Below are 12,571 nucleotides of genomic sequence, written 5' to 3'. Positions count from 1 at the left end.
CAAGGAGAGACGAGAAGGCCTTCTTAAATGAACAATGCAAAGAAATCGAGGAAAACAATAGAATGGGAAAGACTGGAGCTCTCTTCAAGAAAATCGGAGAGATCAAGAGAACGTTTTGTGCAAAGACGGGCATGATAAAGGACAAAGAAGGCAGGGACCTAACAGAAGCAGATGAGATTAAGAAGAGGTGGCAAGAATACACAGAAGAACTATACAGGAAAGATCTGAATGTCCCTGATAGCCATGATAGTGCGGTCACTGAACTTGAGCTGGACATCCTAGAGAGTGAAGTCAAGTGGGCCTTGGGAAGCATTACTAACAACAAAGCTAGCGGAGATGACAGTATTCCAGCTGAGCTATTTAAAATCCTAAAAGATGATGCTGTTAAAGTGCTGCACTCAATATGCCAACAAATTTGGAACACTCAACAGTGGCCACAAGACTGGAAAAGGTCAGTTTACATTCCAATTCCAAAGAAGGACAACGCCAAAGAGTGTTCAAACTACCGCACAACTGCGCTCCTTTCACATGCCAGCAAGGTGATGCTCAAAATCCTACAAGCTAGGCTTCAGCAGTATGCGAACCGAGAACTACCGGAAGTACAAGCTGGGTTTTGAAGAGGCAGAGGAACTAGAGATCAAATCGCCAACATTCGCTGCATCATGGAGAAAGCAAGAGAATTCCAGAAAAACATCTATTTCTGCTTCACCGACTACGCTAAAGCCTTTGATTGTGTGGATCACAACAAACTGTGGCAAATTCTGACAGAGATGGGGGTACCAGACCACCTTACCTGTCTCCTGAGAAACCTGTACGAGGGTCAAGAAGCAACAGTAAGAACCAGACACGGAACAACCAAGTGGTTCAAAATTGGGAAAGGAGTACGACAAGGCTGCATATTGTCGCCCTGCTTATTTAACTTATATGCAGAATACATCATGAGAAATGCCAGGTTGGATGAATCACAGGTCGGAATTAAGATTGCCGGGAGAATTATCAACAACCTCCGATACGCAGATGATACCACCCTAATGGCAGAAAGCAAAGAGGATCTAAAGAGCCTCTTGTTGAGGGTGAAAGGAGAGTGCAAAAGCTGGTTTGAAACTCAACATTAAAAAAACGAAGATCATGGCATCTTGCCCCAGCACTTACTGGCATACAGAAGGGGAAGAAATGGAAGCAGTGACAGATTTTACTTTCTTGGGCTCCAAGATCACCGCAGACGGTGACTGTAGCCATGAAATTAAAAGAGGCTTGCTCCTGGGGAGGAAAGCTATGGCAAACCTAGACAGCATAGTAAGAAGCAGAGACATCACCTTGCTAACAAAGGTCCATGTAATCAAAGCTATGGTTTTCCCAGTAGTAACGTATGGCTGTGAGAGCTGGACTATAAGGAAGGCTGAGCGCCGAAGAATGGATGCTTTCGATCTGTGGTGCTGGAGAATATTCTTACGAGTCCCCTGGACTGCAAGGAGGTCAAATCAGTCCATCCTAAAGGAAATCAACCCTGAGTGCTCATTGGAAGGACAGATACTGAAGCTGAAGCTCAAATATTTTGGCCACCTAATGCAAAGAGAAAACTCTCTGGAAAAGACCCTGATGCTGGGAAAGACTGAGGGCAAAAGGAGAAGGGGACAGCAGAGGATGAGATGGCTAGATAGCATCACTGATGCAATGAATATGGACTTGAGCACGCTCCGGGAGAGAGCACAGGACAGGAAGGCCTGGCGTGCTATGGTCCATGGGGTCACGAAGAGTCGAACACGACTGAACAACAACACCATGCCTGAGTCACCAGGATCATAGGATTTTGCTTTCTGCTAAATCATACTATTTGCCTATCTGGCCCAGTACTGTCTACTCTGACTTGCAATGGCTCTCCAGGGTCTCTGATAGATGTCCTTTTCCAGTACCTGATTTAATCCAAAAAATAATTAAAATCCTGTATATTATAAGTATTAGATGTTACAAAGTTTTCAAGAAAATGAAAGTTAAAAATGATTGAAACAAACAACTTTCCAGTTTTGTTGCATGATGGATTTTTTTCCTCAAAGGAGTGCTACCGCTAGGAGTACTAGTTATTGTGCATTCACGGGACCATCGCCATGAATGAAAATTGTAATGCAGAAACACCTGTGTGTGTCAGTGCAGTGAGTTAAGAGCTCAAAATTGGTAAGTGCAATGTACTGAATCACTAAAAATAATCACTGCTAAGTTTTATACACACAGTCCTGTTTGAGTTTAATATTACAATAGAGAAAATGCACTGGGATTCATTTCCAGTAATGCAATAATCAGCTCCGCACATTTCACTACTCAAAAGGCAACCGTAACTATTCATAACAGAACGGAAAACAACATGAATAGACAGAGCCATAGTTCAGTTCTTAGAATACAGAATGCAGTTCTTATCTATTCTTAACAATGTAGTCAATCCAAAGCAGGTACAAAGAGCAACAACAAAGATTAGGCATATTTAACAGAAATCCATATCAAGAAATTTGCATAAGCTACAGGAGAGTAATATATTTATGAGGACCATCTAAAATGTCACAAGCTAGTGGGAAAGGTTTAGAATTCTTACTATATTGTGGCTTTTTTTAGATAGGCCTAATAAAGGCATTACACCACTATGGTGTTCTGTTTTTTCCCCCCAGTGGACCAACACAGTTACCTGTATTACAAAGAAATGTATGTAACTACCATAAATGATCTTGAAGGGAAATTCCCAAGTATTCATGTGATAGACATATCCAACACCATAAACTTGCATGGAGAAAGAGAAAATAACTTATTCTTTCCCACATAAATGAACTTCTTCCCAACCAAAATAAACAGTCTAGAAATAAGGATGGAGAGCAACCTATACTTTTCTGAGTTGATCAGTGATTTTTTTTAAAGCTAATATAGAAGGGGAAGAAATGGAAGCAGTGACAGATTTTACTTTCTTGGGCTCCAAGATCACCGCAGACGGTGACTGTAGCCATGAAATTAAAAGACGCTTGCTCCTTGGGAGGAAAGCTATGGCCAACCTAGACAGCATAGTAAGAAGCAGAGACATCACCTTGCTAACAAAGGTCCGTCTAATCAAAGCTATGGTTTTCCCAGTAGTAATGTATGGCTGTGAGAGCTGGACTATAAGGAAGGCTGAGCGCCGAAGAATGGATGCTTTCGAACTGTGGTGCTGGAGAAGACTCTTACGAGTCCCCTGGACTGCAAGGAGGTCAAATCAGTCCATCCTAAAGGAAATCAACCCTGACTGCTCATTGGAAGGACAGATAATGAAGCTGAAGCTCCAATATTTTGGCCACCTAATGCGAAGAGAAAACTCCCTGGAAAAGACCCTGATGCTGGGAAAGACTGAAGGCAAAAGGAGAAGGGGATGGCAGAGGATGAGATGGCTAGATAGCATCACGGATGCAATGAATATGAACTTGAGCACGCTCCGGGAGAGAGCGCAGGACAGGAAGGCCTGGCGTGCTATGGTCCATGGGGTCACGAAGAGTCGGACACGACTGAACGACTGAACAACAACAACAACAACATTTACTAGTTGTTTTTATAGAGATGCTTGCAGATTAATGATGTGGTGAAGAAATTTGTTTACTTGCAACATCATGGATGGATAGAATATTAAAATGGGCAATTTCAAAGTTGCAACTAACTTTTTTTTTAGATTATTATCCTTAGGAAGTATGTACATTAAGGTTAAGGTTACAATACACTATCTAAACATGCCAAATCATACCTAACTGATTTAGGCTTGAGAGTTTTCTGGCTTTTCCAGAAAATCCACATCACTGTCCCTGAGTAAATTCATCAAAAGATGAATCTCAAAATTAGATGAGTTAGATGATCTCAAAAGATATTCATTTTCAAATAATTCTTACCTTGTTTACTTCAAGAAGTTCCTAAGTCTTTAATAGCAATCAAATTGCCACCACTGAGCATCAGGATAGCAGACAAGATCAATGATTGATCACGTACAATGGATCATGTACAATGTTGTTTAATGCTGAAAAGCATTTAACTGAGAGGTTTCTGCTTCCAATGGTACTTCTATTTCAATAATCTATGGAACAAACTTGATTGTGGATCAGGAATGCTATATTTCTTCTTTAATATTATATGGCTAAAATATAATTAAGAAAAATACTTAAAATTATACTTGTATAAGAAAGGTGGAAGCAAGCCTAGAAGACTGACAATTCAGAGAATTCCTCTCTGCATAAAGATCTACTGCGATAATATATGTGCATATATAATATGCACTTGCATATTTTACCATTCCAACTGGCATTCTATAATCAGGGGTAGGCAACTTGTGGCCCTCCAGTTGTGGACTACAACTCTTATCAGCCCTAGCCAGCATAGCCAACAGTGAGGGATGATATGAGATGTAGGCCAAAACATCTGAAGGCCACAGGTTGCCCAATACTGCTATAAATAAATGAGATGGTCATTTTTGTTCTTGTACATATTGTATTTAGCTTTTTGATATTTTTAAAATCCTTCTGCAAATCTGGCAGTATTCCTAGCAACTGCACTGTAGGCAACATTTGCCATTGTTTTAAAATCTGATAGTTTAATTTTTGGGTAGGGGGTAGCTTTTTCCACACATTTCATATTTTTATTCTAACAAACTATTAATAAATTCAACTGAATGTGACTTTCATTAAGAAACTTCTAAAAACTATTCAACAAATTTGTAGGCAACAGGCTTCTCCACATTTTTGCAATTAGATTTCCTTCAATTTGTTCTTGCATGGATGAGAACAGGAAAGGCATCCTGTGTCAGACTAGCTCATACAGTGAAAAAGAAAGATCTAAAAAAACGTACATACACCATATTTTGTAATACGCCACAGGCATTTCATATACACCTTAGGATTTAATGTTTGGTAGCCACATAGTGACAAGAAGCTGAAACTGGTACAGAATGTGTGTTGCCTAATAATAAAAGCCACATTATGCTGCAAATAAAAGGTGTTTTGTTTTTTTAAAAATATTCATAGTACTTAAGAAAGGAAAGTTGCCAAAGTTGTTGAGCAATCGCTACATTACATACAAACCACACGTACCATCTTCTATGCCTGCCCCTGGCAACAGTCAATACCCACATTAGTTGCCAGCAATACAGATCTGTCCAAAGATCAGTGCAGATGAGCACCCTGTGGCCTGTGCTTGAGCTTTAGAACAGAAATCAGGCATTTGGTTAAGGCCAGTGGAAATAGCCAGTATGGATGTAGGCTTGCCCTTCAGCCCCACTACCAGACTCAATTTTCATTGAAACATGGCAGTAAATCACTACAGATTTGTGCTGTGGTAATGATTCCTAAATACCTTATGACAAGTAACATTAATCTGAAAAGTCAAACAGAACCCATGGGCTTTCTCTGTTTGGGCTGAATATCATGTGTAATAACTCTCATTACCTGAACTAAATTTTCAGTACTTTGTCTACCTTCTAATAGACAATAAAGGACCTGGAATTTGCAGACTGTATTCGGTTCCCAAGAACACAACACTGCCCAAACTGTATGGGTTTCTCAGTCGGAGCATTTTTTGGATATGAGCATCTCATTACTTCCATTGCTTGCTTCAGTATACAGAAGTATCAAAAACAGAGGAGGAGTGAAACTGCTTTGAAAATTGTCACTATTCTGAAGAATTTATGCATTCTGTTGAAGCTTGATCCCTTTCTTTTAAAACTTTCCTAACCAGCTAACAAGACTCCTTTACAAGTTTTTAATAGCAAGACTGACAAAGTGTCAGGCTAAAACCAGTCACTTATATAGCTTTTTTCTTCTAGCACCAGGCTGCTTGTCTTTATACTATCCTGCAACCAATTTTATTGTACTGTTTTGATGCTTAGCCCAAAGCTCACACCACTCCTCTGTTATTTTACAATTGTTACAGTTGCATGCACACATTACATGATTTTGTTTCCTTTATTCAGAAAAAAAAAAGGAAAACCACACAAACACACACAAAACCTTGGAAGCTTTTGCCTTCACAGGCCCAAGATGAAGTTAGCTTTAGCATTACTCAGCCAAGTTATACCTACAAGTGAAGGTTGGAATAGGATTACCAGGCTCTTGTGAAGAACCTGATGAATGGATTGATATTTTCCTTCTCTGCATCACAGGCGCACCAAAAAAAAGAAGAGAATCCCACCCAATGAGCACGAAGATTTTAATAAGTCACCCTTCCTCAAACCTAGAATCATACTCGATCGTCAAAAAATAAATGTAGTGGCGGGTGGGCTCCAGGAAATACAAAAAGTGACATTCACAAGAAGGGCTGCATACCTTCCTCTTGGGGAGAGAGGAAAGGCGAATGTTTCGTTTTGAAGCTTAGGCGATTCCTTCCCGGATAAAAGGATTCCCAGCGCCCGCCCAGACTGCGGTGTTCATGGATTATAAGGCGCTGCTGGCTGCTTATTATTTCCCCCCAGCCCTGTTCGCTGAGTGGGCGGCGGGGAAGAAGAGATATGCAGGGGATCACCCACTCACTGGGAAGGCAGTCAGGAGGGTAGGCCGCCCACGCCAACCGGGCGGTGGGCAGATGGAGTGACTCAACGCCAGCTCCCACCACGGCTTGCCCAGCGCCTCTTTTGCAGAGGATAGCGCATGACTGCGCTCCCCCGCCCACCGCAAACCCCCGCCCCACAAGGCTTCCAGCGACGGTGAAGACGGAGGGGGGCGGAAGCTGCCCACCTCCTCGGTAGCTCAGATGGATGCCCCATCTCTTCCCCCCTCAGGTGGGCAAACTATGGGGCAGGGGGAAAGAACGAAGGGGCTTCTTACCTTGCTGAGGACTCCGCAGAGCTCAACAGGCGGCCCGGACTCGGTCTCGGGATCCTCTTCGGAGCCCGAGGAATTCCAGCTTTGGTTGTCCGACATGGAGACGCGTCCCTCAGCCAGTCGCCGCCGAGCCGCGAGACGCCGAGACCGCAACGGCTCGCTCTACCTGACTGACACCTCTCTTTTCCTTGGGACGCCGCCGCCCCAACCTGAGCCACCTTCGCAGCCTTCCTGCCTGTCCCCTTCTGGCCACTGCCGGGAGCGCAGCTCCCGAAATTCCCTCCACCCCTCAGCTCACGCTCGTCGCCCCGACCATCTGAAGCAGCCACACCGCGGGGCGCGCGCTCTTTTCCCTTTCCCTCTTCCTCCTCCTCTCAGAGTAGCGCTATTGCTACGGCCGCCATCTTACTCAAGGAGTTCGTTCTCGGCCACTATTTGCCAAGCTCTTGTCACACTCCCCCCCCCCAATATCGTGTTGGACTAGGACAACGGCATGCTGGGAAGGGTAGTCCTCTGAAGGGTTTCTTGCGGAGCAATGCCTTCTGGGAAACGGGGCGGGGAGAGAGTTGCTCGGCGGCCGTTACGTTCGTTGGGCTTTTCGGGTGTTGTAGTTTTGGGTGGGCTTCGTAAATCCCGGCGTCATTCCTCCTCCTTTCAAAACTCGGTTGGCCGCCATCTTGGCGCGGCTAAATTATTGCGGAAGCGGGGGCTGGTGGAGCAGCTGAGACTGAGGTGTGTCTGTTCGTGGGGAGCTTGTGGCTGCTGTGTTGCTTGTGAGGAAGGAGCTGCTTTGCGGCCGGTCTTTTACTTCTTTTTCTCGTCTTGTGGACTCTTCCTGAAGGAAACCCTCTCCCCGCATTTGAAAATAAATAGGGGGATCCCCACCCCACAAAAAACGGCGAAGGGGAGCGAAAGAGGCTCTTCTCACAAATGAAACAGCTACCTGTTTAATCACCTGGGAGGGGGATGTCGGGCCCGGGCAGTGTGGAGCGGGGGGGGCAGTTACTCCCGAGTGAAACGGGGGCTGCAATCCCTTGTACTCTTACTTGGGAGAATGCCCCATTGATCTTAGTGGGACTTACTTCCGCGTAAACATGGATAGCAGTGCTCTGTACAAGGCTAGCACCGATGTCGCCGTTGCTATGGTTCGCTCCTAAGTGACAGAACCTAACTTGAGACTTCTGGCATTTTGCGATGCTGCTAGTTGTGGGGATGAGAAACGTAGTGGCTTTGGTTTAGAACAGCTATGGCCAACTTCTGGTGAGGGCGGAGGGACATAATATCCAGGGTGAGGACCCTAAATGCATCCTGCTACACAAGCTGGCTCTTCACAAGTAGCCAGTAGTTAAGAAACGTCACAGTTGAGGAACAGAGCCTGGTTATGGCCAGAGCGTTATATACAAAACAGACTGGAAGGGATTCTACCTCATCTCTAGCAATGTTAGAAAACCATTTTACTTTTGAATAAATCTGAGTAAAATTTTTTGCAATACCTTATAGGCCTGATGGGGGGCAAATGAAATTGCCCAGGGACTGCACGTGGTCTGTGGATCCTAGCTTCCAGACCTTATCTGGAGCACAGATTCTCAAATTGATTTTCATCTATGGCTACAGGTATACCCCCTGTGCTACAAACAAAAAACAAGTGGTTCTTCTAGCAAACCGGCTATGGCCATTACATAGGCTGGCTGGCCACAGTTGAAGATGGAATGCAGGGTTACATGTCCCATTTGACTTCACCTAGCAAAGCAATTCTTATATTCTTATGTAAATGAAACAAATACCAAATATCTCATTAACTTGTAGGGAAAAAGGAGAGTCGGCAAATAGTGAACCCAATGAATGTGTGATAGCCCTAGTGAGCTGAGGAAAAATCGCTCTTCCCGCTCTGTGTAGCTTGCCTGCTCTACATAGTTTGGAGCCTGATGGGCATCCAGATAGGATTGCACCCTAAATAGCTTCTCTTTAATGATCAAGGAGGAAGATTATAATGATAATAAACCTTAACATTCTAACCATCTTCCTGACCAAGTAGGAAGAAAAAACTTTGCACAGTTATATTTCTACACTACAGCTTGTAGTGGGAAAATCCTTGCACTCAAGAATATTATTTTTTTAACGAAGGAAGGGGAACATTGTTCTTCAGTAGGTTTTTTTAAATGAAAAATTACATTTATAGCACAATCCTATATGTCTACTCAGAAGCAGGTCCCACTGAGTTTAATGGGACTTATTTCCAGGTAAGCTGGTAAAGGATTGTAGCTTTACAGTGCAATCCTATAAATGCATAGTCAGAAGTTTACTCCCTAGAATATTTAGGATTGCAGCCTTACGATACAATCCTTTGCATGAAGTAGTAGAAGTAAGTCCCACTGAGTTCAATGGGGCTTACTCCCCAGTAAGTGTGAATAGGATTGCAGCCTTAGCAAATCTCCCAGTGAGTCTAAAAACTGCATGTACATCCCTCCGTGAATGTGTGTGATCATTGTCAATAGTTCATTAGAACATTTTATTGGGATATCTTCAGTACCATTGAATATGAATTTGAAAAAAAAAGTTATCTCAAAATTTGAGTATTTTCTTTTTTTATTCCCAAAACATTTAAGGGCACAATCCTATCAGGATAGGCGGCCGTCTCCGAACTCGGAGGTGACCGCCTATCCAATGCAGGGCAGGAGAAGCATGGAGGGGATCTTCCCCTCCGTGCTTCAGCCGCCCTGCATTTGCAGCTAGACAGTTGATTTTGGCTTCCTAGCCATGGGAAGGCGGAGTGGGGATGTCGCTGCTGGACAACACATAGAATGTGTCATACTAATATTTCTGCCTTCCCTGCCTTGGAAAGCCCCCAGGAATGCCCTGTTTTCACAGCTCCCACTCCTCTTCTGAGCGCGGGGCCATTCTGAGCTGCTTGCAAGGCAGCGGGGGAGGGGGGGGAGGTCGGTTCTCAGGGAACTGACCTTGGAGTGTAGGCTCTGAGGTCTGTTCCTGGAAACCAATGAATCCTATGGCTGTCTAGCCGCTGACTAGCGGCCATAGGATTGCTCCCTAACATACATTTTTCTAGAAGAGGGAAGCAGTATTACTCATATTGACAGGAAGGCTGAAGGGGGTTACAAGATACTGTGGCAAGGATCCAACTGAAGAAAATTTGCATATTGGCAATGGTGATATAAAATGCTGATCAATGGTGGATGAAAACTAGAGGAGGCCAAACCAATAGGCGATACCAAGCCTATTTTTAAGTGACCGAAAAAAGACCTAGTAAACTGACAGTTTCATGTATTTTTTTAGATGTAAAATACTGTTTTATGTTACAGTAACATAAATATAGTATCCACTGCTTAGGTAGTAACAGTCTTCTGCTTGGCTTTGATCATGTATTTTCTGGAACTACTCTGTCTTGCGTTGGTTGCCACACCTAAAGAGGAAGGAGACAAACTGGCAACAGTTCAGAGGAGAGCAACAATAGAGTAGAATATTAGAAATTCATTATGAGAAATAAGAAATGATAAGGGATTTTATTAAAGGTTGCCACAAGGAAGTGAAGAACAATTCTCTCTTTTGTTGCCTCTTAGCTTCTGAATCTTGGGAAAGTTTTCAGTATTTTTTTTAAATGGGAATGGTATATGTTGCCTAGTAGTGTTGCTGAATTTCTACTTGGAACGTTTTGAAAAGCATCTTCAGGGGTGGCTTCAGCATTGTGCTTCCTGTTGTAGTATTTAACCTGACACTTGTATTTCCTTTCGGTGGGGCGGGGTAAGTGTGTGCAACCCTATGGGGATAGTTGGTCACCTCTGAAACCAGAGGTGGCCAACTATCCCATGCAGGGTTGGTGGAACATGGAGGGGATCCTCTTCTCTGTGCTCTGGCCACCCTGGATTTGTGGCTAGATGGCTTCAGCCATCTAGCTAGGGTGCATTGGAGGGTGGGGGGGAGGCCGAATGGCGCATAGGAAGCATCATAATGGTGCTTCCGCGGTCCCCGCCCTGCCCCCAGGAATGCCCCCTTTTCAGCCACTCCCTGCTCTTATGAGGGAAGAACCGTGCTGCCTATGAGGCGGCAGGGGGAGGGGGCAGGGAATCGGGTTTCTGGGAACCGAGCTTGGAGCCCTGGCTCCAAGCTCAGTTCCCAGAAACCAAAAAATCCTATGGCCATCTAGACGCTGTCTGCTGGCCATAGGATTGTGCCGTTAATGACTTAATTTTGGATAAAAACTTTTGTGAATGTATACAGATATAGAACAACGAGGACAAACTACTGTGGCATGCTTGAATCCATTTGTAGCTTGATAGGAGGATAAGCAAAAGCCCTGTGGTTGGAGGGAGGAGGAGGAGGAATAGCTGTTCACTCTGGGTTTTTAATTGGAGCAGCTTTCCAGTACAGGTCATGGAGAGGTGAAGTTGTCTAAACCTCATACCTACCAACTTCTGGTCTACTTAATTTTATTCCTAAATTAACATTTTTAATAAGAACATTTTATTGAATGTCAGAACATTTCTGAGAGGGAGAAGTAGCCTTGCACTGACTGATTGGGTCAGATTTCCTAGGCATGTATATATGGATGTTTACAGGCAAATATACATACTTACATTACTTCCATACTTGAAACATTTGCTACAGAAAATGAACTGGTGTTTCTCATAGCAATAACAACATACAACAGTGCCCTAGGTTAGAGGATAATTACACATTTGTTTTACAGTTGCACTCTTGACGATTACAAAGCAAATTACATAATTGTTCACCTTGTAGCTGTGTAGGGATATGTCTCCTCTGTGTTTTTTTCAATGTGTATATTATATGATCCCCTTCATGGATCACTGCCTTGTTGTGGCGAAGGGGCTTGTGTAACTCAGTGAAGCCATAAGCTATGCAGTGCAGGGCCACCCAAGACAGACAGGTCATGGCAGAGAGTTCTGACAAAATGTGGTCCACTGGAGAAGGAAATGGCAACCCACTCCAGTATTCTTGCCAAGAAAACCCCATGGAACGTATCACAAGGCTAAAAGAGATGACGCCGGAAGATGAGCCCCTCAGGTCGGAAGGTGTCCAATATACTACTGGGGAAGAGCAGAGGGTATTTCCATGTAGCGCCAGAAAGAGTGAAGCGGCTGGGCCAAAGCCGAAAGGACACTCAGCTGTGGATGTGTCTGGTGGTGAAAAGAAAATCCAATGCTGTAAAGAACAATATTGTTTAGCAACCTGGAATGTAAGATTAATGAATCAAGGTAAGCTGGAGGTGGTCAAACATGAGATGGCAAGATTGAACATCGACATCTTGGGAATCAGCGAACTCAAATGGACAGGCATGGGTGAATTTAATTCAGGTGACCATCATATCTACTCCTGTGGGCAAGAATCCCTTAGAAGAAATGGAGTAGCACTCATAGTCAACAAAAGGGTGGGAAAAGCAGTACTGGGGTACAATCTCAAAAACGATAGAATGATCTCAGTACGAATCCAAGGCAAACCATTCAACATCACAGTAATTCAGGTCTGTGCCCCAAACACTGATGCCGAAGAAGCTGTGGTTGATCGGTTCTATGAAGACCTACAACACCTTCTAGAACTAACACCAAAAAAAGATGTCCTCTTCATCATAGGGGATTGGAATGCTAAAGTAGGAAGTCAAGAAATCACCGGGATAACAGGCAGGCATGGCCTTGGTGTACAAAATGAAGCAGGACAAAAGCTAATTGAGTTTTGCCAAGAGAACAAGCTGATCATAGCAAACACTCTTTTCCAACAGCACAAGAGGCGACTCT

At 43.8% G+C, this 12,571-nt stretch overlaps 2 protein-coding genes across 11 annotated transcripts in view; one reads left to right on the top strand and one right to left on the bottom strand.

Moving 5' to 3' along the window:
• CERT1 (ceramide transporter 1) overlaps positions 1 to 7,217 on the bottom strand; it is a 130,170-nt gene extending 122,953 nt beyond the window's left edge. For all 3 annotated transcript variants that reach the window (XM_084833453.1, XM_084833451.1, XM_084833452.1), the window contains exon 1: positions 6,810 to 7,217. Coding sequence is in view for 2 of the 3 variants with exons in the window: in XM_084833451.1 (XP_084689577.1) it covers positions 6,810 to 6,905 (96 nt within the window). In the remaining variant the exon portion in view is untranslated. The remainder of the gene's footprint in view (positions 1 to 6,809) is intronic.
• POLK (DNA polymerase kappa) overlaps positions 1 to 12,571 on the top strand; it is a 107,084-nt gene that overhangs the window by 35,843 nt on the left and 58,670 nt on the right. For 4 of the 8 annotated variants that reach the window (XM_084833449.1, XM_084833445.1, XM_084833448.1 and 1 more), the window contains exon 1: positions 7,489 to 7,538. The exons of 1 other annotated variant lie outside the window; for it this stretch is intronic. Coding sequence is in view for 3 of the 7 variants with exons in the window: in XM_084833442.1 (XP_084689568.1) it covers positions 6,736 to 6,763 (28 nt within the window). In the remaining 4 variants the exon portion in view is untranslated. Of the gene's footprint in view, positions 1 to 6,473; positions 6,764 to 7,488; positions 7,539 to 12,571 lie in introns of those variants that run through there. 3 more of the 8 variants (XM_084833442.1, XM_084833446.1, XM_084833441.1) reach the window with 1 other exon arrangement.

The sequence above is a fragment of the Heloderma suspectum genome, chromosome 2 (genome assembly GCF_057233095.1).
Source record: "Heloderma suspectum isolate Gila_16-S chromosome 2, 16-S_ref, whole genome shotgun sequence".
Classification (NCBI taxonomy): domain Eukaryota; kingdom Metazoa; phylum Chordata; class Lepidosauria; order Squamata; family Helodermatidae; genus Heloderma; species Heloderma suspectum.
This window is presented reverse-complemented; position numbering and strand designations above follow the sequence as displayed.